Source organism: Pituophis catenifer, unplaced genomic scaffold (assembly GCF_029215685.1).
Source record: "Pituophis catenifer annectens isolate HBS135680 unplaced genomic scaffold, rPitCat1.0.hap2 SCAF_7, whole genome shotgun sequence".
NCBI lineage: Eukaryota > Metazoa > Chordata > Lepidosauria > Squamata > Colubridae > Pituophis > Pituophis catenifer.
The window spans coordinates 41,264,871-41,286,207 of NW_027256887.1; the positions used below are offsets into that span (position 1 = coordinate 41,264,871).

Sequence of the window (21,337 nt, forward strand, 5' to 3'; positions counted from 1 at the left end):
GAATAAGAACTTCTATTGCATTCTGTAGAAAAGCTGAAAAGCTAAATACTTTGAAAACATTCCAATAACTAATAACTGCTATGTATGAAATGCAATTCTATATATATAATGGAATCAAGATTCATATTCTGCTGCTTTCTCTCATCTATACAGTGTAATGAAGCAATTGTCTTCTATCTGGATGTAAGTAATAACTGGCCATTCCAGAGCTATGGAAGACTTTGATATAAAATACGTCCTCCTACATCAAAACAATGTCCACAAAAGCATGTGTACATATGAACTTTGGGGCATAATCCTAGAGTTTGATTTCATTGTACGTAGAGGGCAAATGATCTGTTGTGTATAAGGCCTTATTCATGGCTGCAATAAAACTTCTAATCTAGTACAATTTTATCTAAGAATCTTATGTTAAGTCAAATAAGGAGTTAAGTATCTGGAAAGCTGAAATTAATTAACACATCCTAATGTGAAGTTCAACAATCAGAAAAGATGATGCATGTTTATCTTTTGACTTATATTTAATAATAATAATAATAATAATAATAATAATAATAATAATAATAATAATAATAATAATAATAATTTTATTTATATACCGCCCTCCTCCCAAAGGACTCGGGGCGGTGTACAGCCAAAATTAAAACATAAATATACAATATCATAGTTAAAATTAATTAAAATCATTAAATAGTTTTGGCCGAATTTTAAAACCCAAAATTAAAACCCAATTTAAAATCATTCAATTAGACAGCCCTGCCTGTCGGAACAGTAGGGTCTTGAGGGCACAGCGAAAGACCCGGAGATCAGAGATGTTACGACTATCCAGGGGCAATTCATTCCAAAGGGCAGGGGCTCCGACAGAGAAGGCTCTCCTCCTGGGTGTTGCCAGCTGGCATAACTTGGCCGATGGCACCCTGAGGAGTCTCTCTCTGTGGGAGCGAACTGGTCAGTGGGAGGCTGTTGGTGGAAGAAGGCTGTCCCGTAGATATCGTGGTCCTATGCCATGGAGCGCTTTAAAGGTGGTAACCAACACCTTGAATTGCACTCGGAAGACCACTGGGAGCCAGTGCAGCTCGCACAGGAGAGGTGTTACATGGGCATAATGAGGTGCACCCAAAACCACCTGCGCGGCCACATTCTTCAAGGGGAGCCCCATGTAGAGAGCATTACAGTAGTCCAGACGGGAGGTGACGAGGGCGTGAGTGACTGTGCGCAAGGCATCCCAGTCCAGAAAGGGACGCAACTGGCAGATCAGGCGAACCTGATAAAAAGCCCCCCTGGCTACGGCTGTCATGTGCTTGTCAAGTTTCTAGGTCGTCTCAAATAAATTGCTTCAAGCTGCATTTACTCTAGTGCTGACAGTGCTCTTCTAAAGACAGCCGTGAGTCCAGGAGGACGCCCAGATTGCGAGCCCTCTCTGTGGGGGGCAGAGGTTCACCCCCAATAGTCAGCGATGGCACCAGCTGACTATACCAGGACACTGGAAGCCACAGCCACTCAGTCTTGGAAGGGTTGAGCTTGAGCCTATTTCTCCCCATCCAGACCCGCACGGCCTCCAGGCAGTGGGACATCATATCAAGGACATCATTGGGGTGGTTTGGGGTGGAGATTTACAGCTGGGTGTCATCAGCGTACTGGTGGACTCTCACCCCAAAACCACGGATGATCTCACCCAGCGGCTTCACATAAATGTTGAACAGAAGGGGTGAGAGGACCGATCCCTGCGGCACCCCCTGTTGGATCCGTATCCTACAGTTGGGTAGACAATATATCAAAAATGTGTACTATGACTTTAACTACTGTAAAGTAACTAATTGAGTAATTGGTTGAAACGGAAATATAAGGAAGGCAGTAAGCTCAGCAGTATTCTTCCCTCTTCCCCCTTTCCCCTTTTTCCTCGCACGCTCACTTATGCTTTGCTGATACTGCTCACTCCTACTCGTGATGTTATTGCTGAGAGATATTGTGTCGGAGTTACGGAACTAAAAATGTAAGCAACAATGTTTTGTATTGAAAGCTTTATCTTTGTTTACGAGAAGCTTTGTTTTAACTATCACAGTAAAGACTATTCTTTTTTACTAAAACGTTCAGAGTTTGGAAGTATCTGTGTTGCAACGCTGCCTGGTATACCACTGTGCTCTGCAGAGGGCAATTTACTCTCAACACTGGTTATGGGCCCAGAGCCACAGTTTATTTACCAGTTACAGCATTAAGAAAGCTGCGACACACTGTAATTGCTTCAAACGTTCTGATACGTATTTAATATCCTGTTGATGATGGCACAAGGTCAAGTTTCCAATTTATCATTGGTTACCCGGCTGGATGGCTCCAACTACAAATCCTGGTCCACTAAATGCAGTCTCCTGTTACGGAAGGAAGGGCTATGGGATGTAGTGCAGAATCCACCAGACGTTACCTCCTGGAATGCTGATAATGCCGAGGATGCCAGGAAGATAGCCGAGTTCCAGAGGAAGAATGAAAATGCAATGTGTATTATTGGTTTGTCTCTAGACGATACACAGCTTGTTCATATTGAAGGTGAACAGTCTGCTGCAAAATGTTGGGACAATTTGAAACGTCTTTATATTCGTGACAATGTAGGAGCACAAATTAACCTTACACGAATATTGTTTCGTACAAAGCTACTTAAGGGTGGTGATATGTTAACACACATTAATTGCATAAAAACTATTTTTAGTGAGCTACATCAAAAAGAAGTGGTTTTTTCTGAGCAGCAGCAAGTTTATGTACTGTTATCATCGCTAGATGAAAGTTACGATGACATAGTAACATTATTCGAGGTTCTCACACAACATGAACTAACTTTGGCAAATGTAACTTCACGATTACTAGAAGAGGCCAGAAGGAGAGAAGAAAGAAAACAATTAAGAGAAGAACCTGAGTCAACTAATGTGAATGTAAAAGCAAATAACCATGTATATACTGTAAAACAATGTTTTAATTGTGGAAAGAAGGGTCATATAGCAAAGTTTTGCAGAAAACCAAAATTACAAACCATGGTTAAATGTAAGATAAAAGATAAACAACAATGTAATGTAACTATGTTTGGTAAGAAACCAATTAACCACGATTTGTGGATTATTGATAGCGGTGCGTCGTTATGTCTTGTCCGAACACCAAACTATTTTGTCAAAATGTTGCCTAGTACTAATAAGGTATCTTTAGCAAATGGCTGGAAGCTAAAGGCACGTGGTGAAGGAATGGCAATATGTCCATATGTAAAGGAACAAATGCATATGTTATATGTATTAAACCTAAACTTCAATTTAATTTCAGTTAGAGTATTGGTTAAGCTAGGATATACAGTATTGTTTAGACAAAATGATTGTTTAATTGAAAAAGGTGAAACCAAAATTGTTGGAAAACTGAATGATGGTTTATATGTACTATCTAGTAACCATGTTACAAATGTTGTATATTCAAACGTCAAACCACATGATGAATGCATACATCAACTGCACAGACGAATGGGACATATCAGCTTTAAAATGTTACAGCAAACTGTTAAATTAGTTAATGGGTTGAAGCTGAAACCATGTAACCATTATTTAAATTGCAATGTTTGTAATGAACAGAAAAGTAGAACAATTCCTGCTAATAGGTTTGATGGGTTTAAAACCAAAAGACCACTGGAGGTGGTATTTGCTGACTTAATAGGACCAATGCAAGCTAGTTCAGGGGGTGCTTGTTATATTCTCAGTATAGTTGATCATTATTCTAGGTATGGTTTTTGCTATCTATTGAGAACAAAGGCAGAAACTTACCGATATTTTACTCAATGGATTAAGTTTGTGGAAAGGAAAACAAACCACAAAATAGTTACCATTGTAACTGACAATGGTACTGAATTTGTCAATACAAGGTTTAAATCAATGTTAGAAAATGCTGGTATAAAGCATAAATGTTCGGCCCCTTATCGGCCACAACATAATTCTTATGTGGAGAGGAGAGGACAAACTCTACAAGCAATGATGAGATCTATGTTAGCTGATGCAGGTTTAGCAGCTAATTTATGGGGAGAAGCCATTATGTGCGCAAACACAATTTTAAATAACATCGTACATACAACCACTAATAAAATTCCATATAGTGTATGGCATGGAAGAAAGCCAGATTTGAGCTATATTCACACATTTGGATCACCCGCATGGGTACATATCCCAGCGCAATTAAGGTGTAAGGGCCAGAGTAGGACACAACAATTAATATTTGTTGGTTATAATTCCAATCACAGATCCTACAGATTTTGGCAAAAAGGGACATCAAATATAGTTAGCAGTGCAAATGCCAAATTTATGGAACATGTAGGGTGGAATAAATTAAATACTGAAAATGAGTTAATTATTGAAACCCAGATTGAAGCTAACAATAAAATGCCTGATACTCAGAGCGAAGAGTTGGAAAAAGAGCTAGTACAGGAAGAAGTAAAGGTAGAAAGGCAATCTGTAAGTCCTGAACTCCCAAGAAGGTCAAATAGAATGACGAGACCACCTGATAGATATCAAGCAACAGTCTATCAAGTAAATAGAGTCCCGACTACATATAATGAATTAACCACATTCCCAATTGAAGATCAGAAAGTGTGGAAAGATGTAATGACTAAAGAGTTAAGATCTTTACAGAATCTGAAAGTATATGAATCTGTACCAATTCCAAAAGGGAAAAATATAATTGGTAGCAAATGGATATATAAACTAAAAAATGGGATAGATGGAACACCAATATATAAAGCTAGACTAGTAGCGCAAGGGTTTAATCAATCGTCCAATGATTATGATGAAGTATTTGCTCCAAGCTTGAAAGCTATCACATTAAGAGCAGCATTGGTGTGGGTGGCTAAAAAGAAATATTTAGTGCATCATTTAGATGTAGAAACCGCATATCTTCATGCTCCATTACAACATGAAATTTATTTAAAGAAACCATTAGGATTTGATGAAAATGGAGACACTGACTGTTGGCTGTTAAAGAAAAGCCTATATGGATTGAAGCAGTCAGGGTATGAATGGAATCAGTGCATTGTAAAAACACTGAATAATATTGGATTTAGGGCAGGATTAGCAGATCCATGTTTATTCAAAATGGAAAGAGATAATACAGTATCATTATTACTTCTATTTACAGATGATATAGCTTTAATCACAAAGAATGAGCAAGAGGCCAATAAGATTATTAATGAATTAGCATCTCATGTCAGAATTAAAAATCTAGGGGAGATTCAACAATACCTAGGTGTTAGAATTGAAAAAACTAGGGGAGGATTTAAACTATCTCAAACAGATAAAATAAACAATCTATTGAAACAATTCAGAATGGAATTGTGCAAACCAACAAAAACTCCTATGATTCAAGACTATTGTAACACTGCTGTACAAAGTCCAGTGTTTGATGAAGTGATATATCAATCATTAATTGGCAGCTTATTATACATTAGTAATTGGACTAGACCTGATATCGCTTTTAGCGTGAATCAGTTAGCCAGATACAACATGCAACCTACAGAATTTCACTGGCAAGGTGCAAAACGTATCCTTAGATATTTAAAAAACACCATGCATCATGCTTTATATCTGCAACCAGCAGAAGAATTGCGTTTAACCGCTTATGCAGATGCTAGTTTTGCTACTGATATTCATACAAGAAAGTCAATGTCAGGAATAGCCATATTTCTGGGAAAATCTTTGATAGGATGGCGTTCAATAACACAGAAACATCTGAGTCTGTCTACAATGGAGGCAGAGTTTTCTTGTTTGTCTTTATTATGTACAGATGTGATCAGTATTAAACAACTAATGATAGATATAGGAATAGATATACAAGATCCTATAATAGTCAATGAAGATAACCAAGCAGCGATAAAAATGGCTACAAATATAGCCGTGAAGACTAGAACAAAACATACAGATCTTCGATATCTTAATGTCAGGGAATGTATAAAGAACAAAATGATTGAACTTGTATATTGTGCTTCAGAAGATAACATGGCAGATCATTTTACGAAAGCACAGGGAAGTAGAAAGCATATAGATACATGTGAACAATATGGTTTAAGATCGTAGATATATCAGTCTACCCAAAGGGGAGAATGTTGGATCCGTATCCTACAGTTGGGTAGACAATATATCAAAAATGTGTACTATGACTTTAACTACTGTAAAGTAACTAATTGAGTAATTGGTTGAAACGGAAATATAAGGAAGGCAGTAAGCTCAGCAATATTCTTCTCCCTTCCCCCTTTCCCCTTTTTCCTCGCACGCTCACTTATGCTTTGCTGATACTGCTCACTCCTACTCGTGATGTTATTGCTGAGAGATATTGTGACGGAGTTACGGAACTAAAAATAAGCAACAATGTTTTGTATTGAAAGCTTTATCTTTGTTTACGAGAAGCTTTGTTTGAACTATCACAGTAAAGACTATTCTTTTTTACTAAAACGTTCAGAGTTTGGAAGTATCTGTGTTGCAACGCTGCCTGGTATACCGCTGTGCTCTGCAGAGGGCAATTTACCCTCAACACCCCCCAAGTGAGGCACCTCGAGGTCGACCTCTGCCCCCCTGCCAACACAAACTGCGAGCGGTCAGAGAGATAGAAGGAGAACCACCGTAACCCGGTGCCTCCAATTCCTAATCCCCTCTACCGCTGCAGCATTATACCATGGTCGATGGTATCAAAAGCTGCTGAGAGATCTAATAGGACCAGGACAGAGGAGCAACCTCTGTCCCGAGCCCTCCAGAGATCATCAACCAACGTGACCAATGCCGTTTCTGTGCTGTACCCCTGCCTGAAGCCCGACTGGTACTGGTCCAGATAGACAGCTTCCTCCAGGTACCAGGGTAGCTGTTGTGCCACCACACTCTCGACAACCTTCGCCACAAAATGAAGGTTGGAGACCGGACGATAATTTACTAATACAGCCAGGTCCAGGGATGGCTTCTTGAGGAGGGGCCTCACCACCGCCTCTTTCAAATTAAATTCATTTAATTTGAAATGAACTGTTTTGGTACTTGGTTCAATACTTTAAGCAAATAAAATATAAAACAATCCCAAATTTCTTGCCTCATAACCTTTCCCTGGATTGTGTTTTAATTCTTGTTTTATGTAAGTTTTTTTGAAGAAATAATTCGGTCTTATCTTAATCTTCTAAAGTCATTCACATGTTTTAAATAAATAACACTGAGAAGTTCTAAGTCATTGCTGTAAATCAGGGGTATCAAACTGGCGGCCCGCAGGCCAGATGTGTCATGCGTAGGCCACATCCACCCCAGTCTATGAAGGGGAAAATGTCGTGAAATGTCACATGTCATATGTGGCAACGTGACAAGGTGAGTTTGACACCCATGCTATAAGTAGAAAAAATGTTGGTAATTTACATATATAATACAAATAGCAGATAAATTTGGAACAGACGGCAGCCAGAAATAGGAAGTGGTACTACATTTGAGGGCTATTACCCTATTTGTTATTGCCTGTTACCCTATTTCTGAAGTTTAGAATACTCAAGTAGAGAAATATTTGAAGATGGTTTGTCATTAATGAATGTGTTGTGGCCTGTCGGCTGACGGCCCCTCCAGCAGCCAAATCAGAGGAAGAGGAGACGTGGGAGTCAGGGTCAGCATCAAGGCAACCTGAGAGCTCCAAGGGGGAAGAGGGAATGGAGCTGGCAGAGAAAGAGACAGAGGCAGAGTCCTCAGATGGAGAGTCAACAGTCCCCAGGTCTGAAGGTGGCTGATGAGAAAGAGGAGGAATAGCTGGGTCCAGTGCCTGATGCACGGATGCACAGAAGGCAGAGGAGAGGAGAGAGGTGGAAATCCCTGGGCCAATCCTTGGGAAGGAAGAGCCACCGCTGCTAGCGAAGCCCCACCCTAGCTCTGGAGATAAAAGGCAGTGGGGAGAGAGATGAATAGATGGCAGACAACTATTCATCTTCCAGCGGACGGACTTGTTAGCCTGCGGTGAGAGAAACTTTTTGCCGGGGCTGCTGGCACTCCTAATAAAGGAATCTTTAAGTTAACTTCAAAGGGTTTGTCGTGTTTGGGGAACTGGGTCAGAACATAATGGGTATATACACATTTTGAAAAGAAGTGATAGATTTAAAAAAAGCAAGTGTACTTATGTACAAGTGTAGATTTAATTCCAGACTGAATGAAAAAATCCTATAAAAATCAAGTAAACCCTATAACAAGATCAATTAAATGTTAGTAAGCAGTGAGTAAGCTATCATTGTTTTTAAAAAATTTTCATGTATTTTTATCTATTGTTCTATATTATTATAATAATATATTATTCTCCAGCTGTGCAAATATAAAAGATTCTTTTCTTTTTATTGTTTCTCTGTTGTAAACAAGGCACCCATATTTTGTGACCTATTCTGAACATGTATCTGGATAACGATTGAATTTTACATTTTCAAAACAGGAAGAAACCAAACTTTTCAATTAACTGAATAAATTTGATAGCTCCCAAAATCATTGTGTCAATATCAGAAACTAATTAGGCAAGTGATTCTATTTATTATTGTAGTAGTTATTATTACTATACAGATATATATGTTTTATTTTTTTAGCAACAATATGGAAGTGGATTGCAATTGCCTTATTTTGTTATATTTTTTCATCTTCCCAAGCAAACTTACAATAAAACTCCTTTGTGTAAGTTGCACTACAAGCCCACCTAACATTCTGTACCACATATTTCATATAAACTGGTGGTCTTACATTATGCTCACACACTTACACACTCTCTCTCTCATCATTTTGCTTAACATTCTGCTGAAATAAGAACTCAAAAAACATATTTTGGCTTTTTAAATTATTAATTTTTTCTGTTCACATATAATATGTTTTATATGTTCTCAACAGTGGTGAGCTTGGTAGGCGTTGCCTGGCTTGGTGGGCGTGACTTGGTGGGCGTGGCAGGGGAAGGATACTGTAAAATCTCCATTCCCTCCCCAATCCAGGGAAAGATTACTGCAACATCCCCATTTCCTCCTGATCAGCTGTGACTTGAGAGGCAGAGAATAGATGGGGGCGGGGCCAGTCAGAATTTTTACTACCAGTTCTCTAAACTACTCAAAATTTCCACTACCAATTTTCCAGAACTGGTCAGAACCTGCTGAAACCCACCTCTGGTTCTCAAGCTATTCAGTTTATAAGGGATGACTGGTAAATATTTATTGTTTTCTACCTCTAAGGAAATAGAAATCAATTGTAAACTTCAAAGATACATTTCTCCTCTAGATTTCTTAAGCTGATCAAACAAACTGAAATAATAATCATACTGATGGCAAAATAAATTATAATTACTGTGAATTTATTATTTAACAACTAATTATGGGGGAAAGGGCTATTTTTGATAAAAGACTTCACAGAAATTTAAATCTTTATGCAAAATGTTCTTCAAGCCTCTTGGTCACACCCGCTTGGGGAGAAAGGACACAATGTTCTTGATAATACATACATTTATATTAAGAATTGAAGGGAAATTTAAAATAAGTTGTGAACAAAAGTCTTAATATAGTGTTTTTATATATATGAATATATTGGCATAAGCATAAGATCTGAGGAAAAAAATCAAATGTAATATTTTATTTTATGCCTTTAAAATAGCATTTACTACCGGTGACTGCCTATACTATTCCCTGAAGTTTTCATGGGAAAATTTCAGAAGTGATTTGTTCCTACCTTCTTCCTACAGCTGAAAAAGAGTGATTGGTCTAAGGTCACCCAGCTGTTATTGTGCCTATGTGTCTCCTGATTTCTAGCCTTATGTCTTAATTACTCCATTAAACTAGTTCTCTAATATTATATAATATAGATATAGATATATCCTGAACAAGCAGTTTACTGTAATGTTAATGTAGAAGACAGATAACTAGAAAATTGGTCTATAGAAGTCTATAGAATGCCAAGAAATCAGGTTCTCTTGAAGATTAGGCAATTTTCTATTCTGGAAAACTCAAGAGCTAGGTATTTAATAAGCCTCTATCAGTTCTAAATTAGTTGCATATAACTCCTTTGTTTCTGCTATATAATATTATTCTCAAACAGCTGTCACAGATTTTGTCTGCACTCGACTTCCTCTTTCAGATGCATCACATAGCACCTGCTCTGGTTTTTGAATCCCATTGCACTTGGTATTAAAAAAAACAAAAAACTGTTCAATCTTATCTGCAAAAGCTTGCATTTTCTGACATCATTCTACAAAGTAAATCATTTTGTAATCTTTCCATTGCTTTTTCTACAGATTGCCCCACAAACTCAGCAATTGCTGTTTCAAATTAAACCAGCTGAGAACAGCATCTGGAATGATATTTCATTACTTTTTTTTTCACATGCTGATGACTCTCTTGTCTAACAGAGACTTAATTTCAACTTTCTTCAATTTTGGTTTATTCCAGATGTGTTGGGACTGCAACATCCAGAATTTATAGTCTGGGGAAAGCTGTAATCAATCAGTAATGTTGGTATACATACATATACTAATTTTCCGAGATAAATGAAGCACAATAAATCATAATATGTGTTATATTCCTATTTCTGAGAGAAGAAAAAGAAAGCAGGACTCAAAAAGGAGGAAAAACTGTAATCATATTTCTACTATTTTTATCAGCACTGATAGCAGTACTTGTCCTACTTTGCAGCTGCAGTGTATAAAGAGACATCTTTGACATTAGTATCAACCTTAGTTTCAAGATAAATAAGATTTCTAGATACAGAGTCTTGCCATTCATTTTTCTCTTAAGTAGAATAGCTTATTAAACAGTAGTCCTGATAGAGCAAAGATGTATAGTGAATGCTATAGTCATGAACACCAAATGATTGCATTATTGCATGACTTATAAGTCATTATAATGGCTGGGTGGGGGAGTGTATTAATTCAGAATCATTTGGGGAATCATTAAAGCCTTCAAGTTTCATTTCAGACACAGAGCATACATTGCAGAGCAACATGATTTCATTGTTTACTCTTTCACTTACTGGAAACCAGGTATCTGGTGTCACATTATCATAATAATATCAAAAACTTTTGGAATGCATGAGCAGAAGAAGGTGAATAGATGCCATTTAAAGGTGAATAGATGCCACTAAAGAGATGCCTCTTTAGTACAAAAAGAGCTTCAGTATTTTCTCTATTTCTCCAGCCCCTGCCCAAACTACAATGACTTTTGAAAACATGTTGTGCTGTGATATCTGATGGTGATGGTTGTTCAAAGATTTCTTATCCCTGCCTCATATGGTAGGCACAGAAGGAAGAGGAAATTATAATCACAAAAGAAAGCACCTTTACTCTCTGTGTTTTGAGATCTTTTTCCCCAAGCAAGAAGACCATTGTTCAACGAACTATCCCCCCTTTGCACAGAAACATTCCTAGATGTAATAATTTACATAATATAAAAGCCAGACGTTTCTGAGTGTTCATCTTTAAATTTAAGGAAGCTGCTGCAAAGCAGGTCATAAAATATTGGGCTGAGCATGTGATTCATCTAAGTAACTTTCTATGAATTAAGAATGAGTTTTCTTCCTGAAACCAATTTCATATGAACTCTCTCATAAGCAATGATAATATAAAGTATGACTATATTGGAAAATGAAACAACATATATTGATTTTCTCATGGGATTTTTCATACTAATGTAATTTCCATCGTGATATGTATTAATTAAAAATTTCCTAATAGACTTAGCAAGTAATGATAAGCTGCTTACTCGCAAGTACAAACAAATCCCTTTCCTAACAGGGTAGGAACAGTCTTTTATTCACGTGGTTTGTTTGTACTTGCAAGTAACCAACTTATCACTACTTATTAAGGCTGGGTCACAACACATAGAACAAGGGGAGACAGAAAGTAGATTCTATGAGATGTTGCTACATGGCAAGTCCATTCATTAGGAAATTTTTAATTAATACATAATCAAAATGTAATCAAACGTAATTAGTTCCAACAGACCTGGCCAAGAAATCCGAATTACTTATTGTATCCTAAAAGCGAACAGTTGTCTATGACAACCGGCCACTCCCAATCCCCTACTATTTATTTCCCAGCCAGGGAGGGGGTAGCTAGCATCCACGTCTGCTTTTCTTTGAGACCCAGCTTATTGTTTTCCTTTGCTCTCCTCTCTTTTCCTCTCTGTGTATACGTGTATCTGGGATGGGCCCCATCTGTTCTTTCTCCTCACTCAGCTCAGGCCCCAAAGACAGCAGCCTCTCCACCTGGGGGAGGATGGAAGGCCCCGGTTCTGCCTGCCTCTGATGCCTCATCAGAGCCTTCCAAAGGCTCCAAAGCTGGCCCAAGTTCTCTCTCCACCTCCTCCTCATCTAACTCTGCAGCTAGCTTTGCTGGCAGCTGATGGGCCACAACACTAAGCTTATTTGGCAAAGAACAATCTAAGAGTTAGATCCATTAATTTCAATATGACTTACTCTCTAGATATGTATATTGGACAAAAGCAAATAAGATTAAACAAAATATATATATTAGGATAAATCAAAAGTAACATTAATTAAGGAGTGAATCAGAGATTTCCATGATAAAAGTGACTTGCTTCTTAAGAAAGTTCTTTCTTCTGTTTTAATCATGAAATCAATCTAAACAAAGGCTAAAACTTAGAAGACACATTTTATTTATCGAATGAATAACTTACATTTTTGAACTTATGATAATCAGTAGTATAAATATGCTTGATAAACAAATAATCCAATTTTATGGATACACAAAATATTTAACTCAATATATGAATTTGACTACAAGTCCAGTTTGGCTCATCACTAAGAGTGAATATTAAATTTCAAGGCATGTAGATCAATTATAAATAATTATCATGATAACAGTTAAATCAAAATAACTGTTAGATCTAGATACAATCATACTTAGAATAACCCCATCAAAGTAAAATATTCATAAATAACTTACCATATTGCCTTTGATAGATATCCAAGCCAATTATTTTTTTCTGTTAGACTTATTCTATATCTAAGAACTATTCATTTGTATCGAGTTCAGAATTTTCTTTACAAAATCTGGCAATTATATTTCATGGCAAATTCCTACTTACCCTTGTTGTTTTCACTTTATTCCCAGATGAACAGCTCCATCCTTTTCGATCTGGGAGAACTTTGCATTCCTCCCCTTCAAGACATGGTTGCATATGGCACCACCATTTTTGTTCTACAATTGAGGCTAAAGAAGAGGAAGAGAAAAGCCTATTGTTTTTAATTAAATCTTTTTTGCCCTTATATCACAGAAATATAATCAGTGTGAATATACAATATACATGGTGAGAAATATTAATACTATGCTTAAGTACTGTTAAATTTATATCCTACAGACATTGTAGATGGACATTGGACTAAAACAGTATTTGATCTCATCCAACATGTTATTTTTACGTTTATAAGACATATGTGTGCATTGTATGAGTAAATAATTCTTGGCTGGAATTGCTGTACCTTCTGATGTTTGCTATTTGCACCAGAACAAAACAAAAGGTAGTCTGATGTCCAAATAAACAAAATAAACTTAACACAGCTTCCTAGTATAAAGGCTATATGGCCATTCATTTTTCATAAGGGCTTTATTTCATTGTCAGACTTCATCATTCATTTCAAAATTTCCAGTTACCTTTCATTTTAAGTACTTTCACCATACTTCCAAGCCTTCTTATCAATATATTTGTTCAATGATTGTTTTCATTTAAAAGAATCAATCTTAGGAGAGCTACAACTCAAAAAGAAAGAACAAAGCACCAAAGATATCGCACCATCAACACAAGAAGGAGCTGCTCGAGTGGTACCTGCTACCTGCCCAGGAAAGCAGGAGCACTTGACTGTCTGTGATCTTTCTTCTATTTTGTTCTTATTACAACATCGGTGGAGAGCCACCACTTCACAAGTTCCAGTTTTAACATGATGAGCTGTAAAAAGAAGATGTTGAGAGAAGTAACAATTCAACATAATTAAGAAGAACATACAAACTGGAAGTTACCAGCATTGCAAAGCATTAGAAATACTAATGAATGGGTCTTTTTCTTTTCCCTAAACTGAAACGTTTATAACTCTTTAGGGCTCAAAAAAGGAAAGGAAGGGTATTCATTTGACATGTGACACTGTGTAGCAAACAACAAATTAAAATTAGCAACAAAATATCATCAAGAAACCAAACCACATCAATTTTCTGTCTAGCTATCTTCAAGCTAGAGAAAGATATTGCTCATCTGAAATGTGTAGAATGTTACACAAGAATCCTTACATTTTAATGGCTGTAAAAATACAGTAATTAGCTAATTGATACATCTCTCTAAAACCTCTTGTTTAAAGCCCATTATTCTTCAAACTAGAGGACTAGCTCTGAGCACATCAGTCAAGCACCTCTGCATTTATCCAGTCCTCTCTACCATTACCAGTTTCCAATTTCCCCCCCCCCTCTCAGATAATTAGTGAGTATTTTGTGGTCCATGGGTTTCTGCTATCATCTTTGTCATCTTGTTTGGAATTCCTCCATGTATGGTAGTGTCTCTTTAATTTTCTCAGTGGTCTCAGAAATTTGATGGAAATCCACTTACTACAGGCCAGCTGGGTTCCAGGTTTTCTAATAATATATGCAATTATCTCTGAAGGCAGAATAACTAATATGATGCTAATTGAATTATCATTAGTAAGTTTACAAGTTTACTGCATCAAAGATTCAAGAATACAGTGGCATATATATTAGCCCTTTAAGACAAACAGACTGCTGTAGTTTAGAAACTTTCAATTTCTCAACAAATATTTATTACAAAATAAAAATAATCTAGTTTTTCTTCAGATTATGTAGCTCTTTCCATTTACCAAAAGAATAAATAAATAAAACCTGGACTACTAGACTAACAAAGAAATACAGAAATTTCTGAATATTAATGGATAAAGAATAATTATTCTTGATAATTTCCATCTGGTAGTCTTATCTTGAAATGGAAGGTTTATATGCAGCAACTGATAACTTAACAGAATTGCTTAAGAATAATAGATATAAAGGGTGGCAAAGCAGGCAGTCTATGAAACTACATGGAAGAGTCCAAGAGTTTCTGTTTTTTGAGGGGGGGTTGTCTTGGTTATTAAGATTATACAAGCACACATACATACTTATTACTTAAAATGCTATGTTAAACTTATTTAATGGTCCCATACTATATCTTATGCATGCTCCCACTTCAAAATACCAGGAAAAGTTCAAATATTGATTTTGAGGGCTGCTTTTGAAGGCTCTTTGAGCTTAGATTATCTATCTCTGACTTAATATAACCAACTTTTATATTTCAGTTTTGTTAGTATTTTTTAATTATACTGTTTAAACTCTAAACCAAATACAATTTTTCTTTGAAACACGTAAGAGATTAGTATTCAATACACTGAATAAAACTGATGATAGGAAATAAAATATATTCAGACACTATCAGTATTGCTTCTGGTTCAAGGTGAATATTAATCATGTTCCCAAAGAAGTTTAAGATAGCAATTGATGCATCAGATAACTCATTGGGGGGAAAATCTGCCATAAAAATTTATACTTCTGTGAAATCAAAAACAACAATGCTAACTTTTATTTAAAAAGAAAGATAGAAAAGAAAGATAGCACCATGAATAAATCACAATCAAATTTACATTTGAATGTTCTGATTTACTATCTGAAAACATTAAACTGAAACTTATGAAGCATTTCTAGCAAAAGATGACAGAGACAGAGTGAAGATGGATACAATATTTAACTCATGAAAATAAAGGAAGCTTAGATAACAGAAGAAATAGAATGATATTTGTTACATAAAACTATTTTGGTCTCTGAAATGTTGATCTCATAGTTAGATTTCAGGGACTGAAAAAAAAAATCTAACTTAACTGCAATATCTTAGTTATTTTCCCCTTTTAAGCTTGAACATACCAATCAGATAAGTGATGCAAACCTCTCTATATGGATAATTTTCTTCACTCTCCTCTCCTCCTGAAATTATATCTATTATTGGGAATTACAGATTACTTACTGCTCAGCCCTTTTTCCTTATTCTGTACTTGACCACTTTTCTGTAAGAGCCCAGAAAGAGATACCAATGATGGGCTGAGACTAACAACAAGTCAAGAACTGGTCAGCCACAATATGAACTCTATAAACAAGCCCACCTCCGCTCCCCATTATGAAACATAAAAATAATCCCTTCCCATGTTCAGTTTTCTCAGAGATTAAACCAGACTGAAAGTTCCTCTGTGAGTTTATTTGCTTTTTTTAAATCACGGTTTCTATATGAACTCTTTATTTAAAAATATTATGCATACATGGTTCATACCTTTTGTTCATGTTCCCATATCCCAGGAAAAGAGGAAAAAGAGAAGTTGAAATAGCATTTTTTTCCTTGATGCAACATATTCAACAGATTTTTCATGTGAGTGAGGTAATCTGTACCTCAGCAATTAGCTTCCAAAGATTATTTGAAATAGTATAGTATAATAGTAGTATTATAATTAAGTATAATAAATATAACACTTAATGTGATTCATAGAGCAAGTTCTCATACATTGTCTTTTATGGAGTATCCACCACAAGAAGAGTACCTGGCTGAATCCAAGATGCAGTATTTTATTCAGGTTCATGAAGGACAGTAAAGAGACTTCACATTTCCTCCCCCAAATAAACCCAAAATGCTTTTATAGCCCTTAGAAACTGTTAATGAATAGTCAATTTGCCAAATCTGTTGCATTATGCCAGGAATAAATCTCATTCATCATACTGTCTCCACACCACCAGTTATTGCCATCTGTACAGGAAGACTTTTGTCTCTTTGGCAAACAATCAAGGAAAACTGCTTTGTAATTGTATTATCAGGATAGAAAGTTCCTAATGGCCCACAGAAAAGATACAGATATCCCAAGTTGGTCTTCTAAATACAGAAATAAATTCCATGTTAAATTAACTCAGCTAAGTGGAAATAGCTGCATTAGCAGAAAACTGGCCCGAATTTATTACAACAAATTCAGATTCATCATAATCAACTATACAAAACCAAAATCTATCAATGAAAGCAATAAAGTTTTATTGTACTTTCTTTATTGTACTTTATTTAGAGAATGTGTATGGCAAAGTAAACAGGCTTGTAGTATGGAAACTTCTATGTGAATATGGAGTTGGAGGTTGATTGTTAATAGACTGCTAATAAGAAGTATATGTTGGTAGTAAACCAAAGTTTGTTGTGTGAGAATAAACAAAATTATATGCTATGTCCTTAATTAAATAGTTCTTTAATGTATTTCGGGTTAAATATTAAGGAATACTTGTGGAGTTATTCAAGGTGTGCTAAGTAAATACATATGCTTCTGAATAAAGCTGTACTGTTATCTGAGAATCCAAATGATTTGTAGCAAACGTTAGATACTGTATTTTGTATGACACCAGAAAGATTATAGGTCTGAAAAGCAAACTCTAAAATAGATAAGTTGACAAGGTAAATGAAAAAGTTTATGATGAAAAACTGAAGAAAGTAGATGAAGTTGTATAGCGTTATAGAATTATTACTACTACTATGGGAAATAGATGGAGAAATTTCAAGACGCTTAGGATTGGTAGAAAAATAAACAGAAGCATGTAGATTATTGTGCAAAACGAATATTTAGTAAAAGAAGCAAATGTGCTTCTCCTATTTTGTCATGTGATAAGCAGAGTTGGGTTTGTTAAGAGAAAGGTAAAAGTTAAGTGGAAATTGTTGGCATCAGACAAGAAGAGTTGGCATCAAGAATGAATAGATGTTAAATGAATTTGATTGAATTATTGATAAGTACAAAAGAAGTACCATGAATGATGTTAAATATGGCATGGGACCAGGCTACTCAAATACATTATTTACACTTACAAATTCTAACTGTTTTAGGTAAGCCCTTTCTTTTAGATCTACCTTCATCAAAAACATGTTTTCTTGCTTGGAGCATTCTCCCACAGAATCTCAGGTTATCTTATTTTTATAATTGTTTCAGTAAAATGTTTTAATAAATGTAAGAATGTTTGTTCCTGAGTTGGATTGTTGGCATCTCTTTGATTAATCCATTTCAAACTAGGTGTTGGGTGTTTTAAAAAATCTTTAAAATTCATTTTGTTATTGTTAGCCTTGTTGGAGAGTTTGTACACTAAAAACAACAGCTGATAAAATAATAAAAGTTCAGTACTCGGCTGTAGAAAAATAAAACCCTTAATCAAAAGTAAAACATATTAAGACCACAGCTTTTAATAACTGTATCAGCCTAAGGCAGCCACCAGGGAAAAAGATTGTACAGATTTCGAATTACCTCACTTCTTGTAAAAACTGGTATTCTGTATTAAATTCAGTTCAGTTTGAGCATTTGTCATAAATTCTTATGTAAACTAATACCTTGCATAAAACCCACATCAGTGTAACTGAGAAAAGGTAAAAAGCCTGGTGAACTGTGGCAGGAAGACTCAGTTATGTATGTATTGTGTAAAGCCAGAATCAAAGAAAAGAAAAATGGTTTCCCCAAAGTTCAGAATATCAGATCTCCAACAAACATAAGAAGAAAAGCTTGCAAAACAAACTCAAGACTTCAGATTCAGAGAAGTGCTTAATAAATAAGAAGACATGATGTATATTAACTCACAATGATTAGTAACACTGCTTCAGAGCAGAAGAGGTAAACCTAACTCTCAGATATGAAATAATACTTTCTGGGTTTTTTTAATTGCTTTAACAGTTCAGACTTTTGGTCATAAACCAAAAGTTAGAATTTGGCAAGAAGATGTACCTCTGAGCAAACCTATACATTAGAATTTTGAAAAGAAAAAATCAGTAAGGGTTCTGACTTTTTTTAATGGTGTAAATTTAAGCTTCTTGGCTTTATGAGATAAACAGCACCATTTTATAATTTTTCTATTTCCAATTATTCATTAATGTAGCTTTTTCATTTCTTATTTCATAAATCTGAACAAGAAATTATCATAATGCATTTATAAATATAACAGACCATTCTGGATTATGATTCTGAAGAATGTTTCTTTTAGTACCAAATAATCTGCACTATACTTCAAGTAAAAGTGTAATAGAAAAAAATACACTGAAAATTCAAAATGATGAGAAGTCAAAGTATGGGACATTTTCATCATACTTTTGTCAAGTAAAGTATAACTTTTCAATCATACTGCCTCTGTTTAAGTATATATTCCACTATCAGGATATATCAAAACATCTTTAAAATAATGTGCTCATTTTTAATCACTCATTGATTTTTCAGCTGTTTCCAAAATATTGTCTAAATTGTTCATAGGCTATGAACAGCTTGCCAATAGAAAGAATACTATTTTTTTAAATATCAGCTTTGTTCAGAATGTCCAAGTTTTTTCATGAGCATAGTTAGGGGAGTTACTATTTTCAGATCTTCAGAAAAAATAGTGCTAATAAGATATTGCTCATCTTGTTAAATAGGCACTTTTAAATCCAGTCTTTCTTGGTATAACTTTCCTTTGTATTAGTGAACCCATGAAATCGAATCTCTAAATCCACACTTGATGGATCAATAATACACCTAAACAAATTCTAAGAATTAACTTGACATGACCAAGAAAAACTGTAACTTAAAAAAAGTAAAAAATTTAGCTTTCAGTACCATTCCTAATCCAATTCAAGATGACTTTTTAAGAAGGCTCCTAACTCTGTATGAAAACCAAAACTACTTTACAATGGAAAATTAAACTGCATTCATATATATGCCTTCTTGAAAGGTGTAATACCTATCATACCAGCCTTATAATGCATAATTTACTGTCATATGGTTCATGAGATCAACATCAACTCTTCATTGATGTCACCAAAATATGATAATAATGTTACTATGGTTTGATATGTTCATTTATATCTATTACTGGAAATTTTCCTAAAATTATACCCTGGTTATTAGAAATTATTCCCTGGTTCAGAATACAAAATCAGATTCTACAAAAATTACTATTTTTGCATATGCAAAGTCATTTAGCATAATGTCATGTTTATATTCTAACCCAGGGATCCTCAAACCTTTTAAACAGGGGGCCAATCCAGACCGGCTGGATGGGCATGGCTAGGTGGTATTGTGACTGGGTGGGCATGGCCAATTTAGCAGTCCGTTTTGCCAATTTAGCAGTCCATTAAACAATACACACAAATTAAAATTTAATTTGTTTTGCTCCTGAGACTGTTTTATTTGGTTTTGTTTGCATGTTGCTCTTTTGATTGACTTCTTTTTACTAGATCATTTTTAAATTGTTTAGGAGTCTAGTGGTCCATTTCAGAAAACTCATTTGCAGCAATTCTTCTCAGCCCCAAGGAGCTTACAATCAACAAGACACTCTCCCTCCCTCCCTCCCCTCTCTCTCTCCCCCTCTCTCCCTCCCTCCCCCCCTCCCTCTCTCTCTCTCTCTCTCTCTCTCTCTCTCTCTCTCCCCTTTCCACTATTTGAGCCCCTCTGGAGAAATTAAGATTTAAAGTACAACTAAAGTTGAAGAGCAAACGGGGGTGGGGAAGTTTGATCGGTACAGAGATGAGACTGGCTCCTGGGGCATCTTCAATCCTGGCAGTGCCCTGGGATACCTCATGGAATTCCATTCCATTCCTTTCCATTTCCATTTCCATTTCCATTTCATCCTATTCCCATTCCCATTCCCATTCCCTCTCCATACTATTGCTATTGCTATTGCTATTGCTATTGCTATTGCTATTGCTATTGCTATTGCTATTGCTATTGCTATTGCTATTGCTATTGCTATTGCAATCTTATCCCATCCCATCCCATCCCATCCCATCCCATCCCATCCCATTCCCATTCCCATTCCATTCTCTCCTTTTTCCATTCCATTCTATTCGCATCACATCGCAGCGGTCTCAATCCACTTTCAGAATCTAGCTGGCTGTCCCAGAGATTCCTCTGCACATGCTGAACATGTGCAACAGGCTTTCGCAAGGGCTCCGCACACCTGGCAGGCAGGAGAGTGGGAGAAGGACGGACAGCCAAGCAGCAGCAGTGCCACGGGGGCGCCTCCCCAGACCCCGGTAACACTCTGCCAGCCAAAAACGGGATGCACAGAGGTACCCCAGGACATCCACACATCCCGTTTTTGGCCTTCCCGCCCCCCAGAAGCCTTCTGCCAGCCAAAAACAGGATGCGCAGAAGTGACCCGGGCCATCCGCACGTCCCGTTTTGGCCTTCCTGCCCCCCCAGAAGCCTTCTGTCAGCCAGATGATTCCATGGGATAAAAGACATGCAGGTGAATCACCATCACTGGTGAAGGATGGATGCAACCTTTATCAACTTTCTCT

The 21,337-nt window shown here is 36.2% G+C and overlaps 1 protein-coding gene across 1 annotated transcript in view; it reads right to left on the bottom strand.

Annotated features, from left to right (window-relative positions):
• Positions 1-12,204: 12,204 nt before the first annotated feature.
• The window catches only part of TAFA2 (TAFA chemokine like family member 2), a 29,093-nt gene continuing 19,960 nt past the window's right edge, over positions 12,205-21,337 (bottom strand). The window contains exons 2-4 of the mRNA XM_070947878.1: positions 13,781-13,933; positions 13,076-13,200; positions 12,205-12,387 (exon numbers count right to left, since the gene is read on the bottom strand). Of these exons, the coding sequence (XP_070803979.1) occupies positions 12,205-12,387; positions 13,076-13,200; positions 13,781-13,933 (461 nt within the window). The remainder of the gene's footprint in view (positions 12,388-13,075; positions 13,201-13,780; positions 13,934-21,337) is intronic.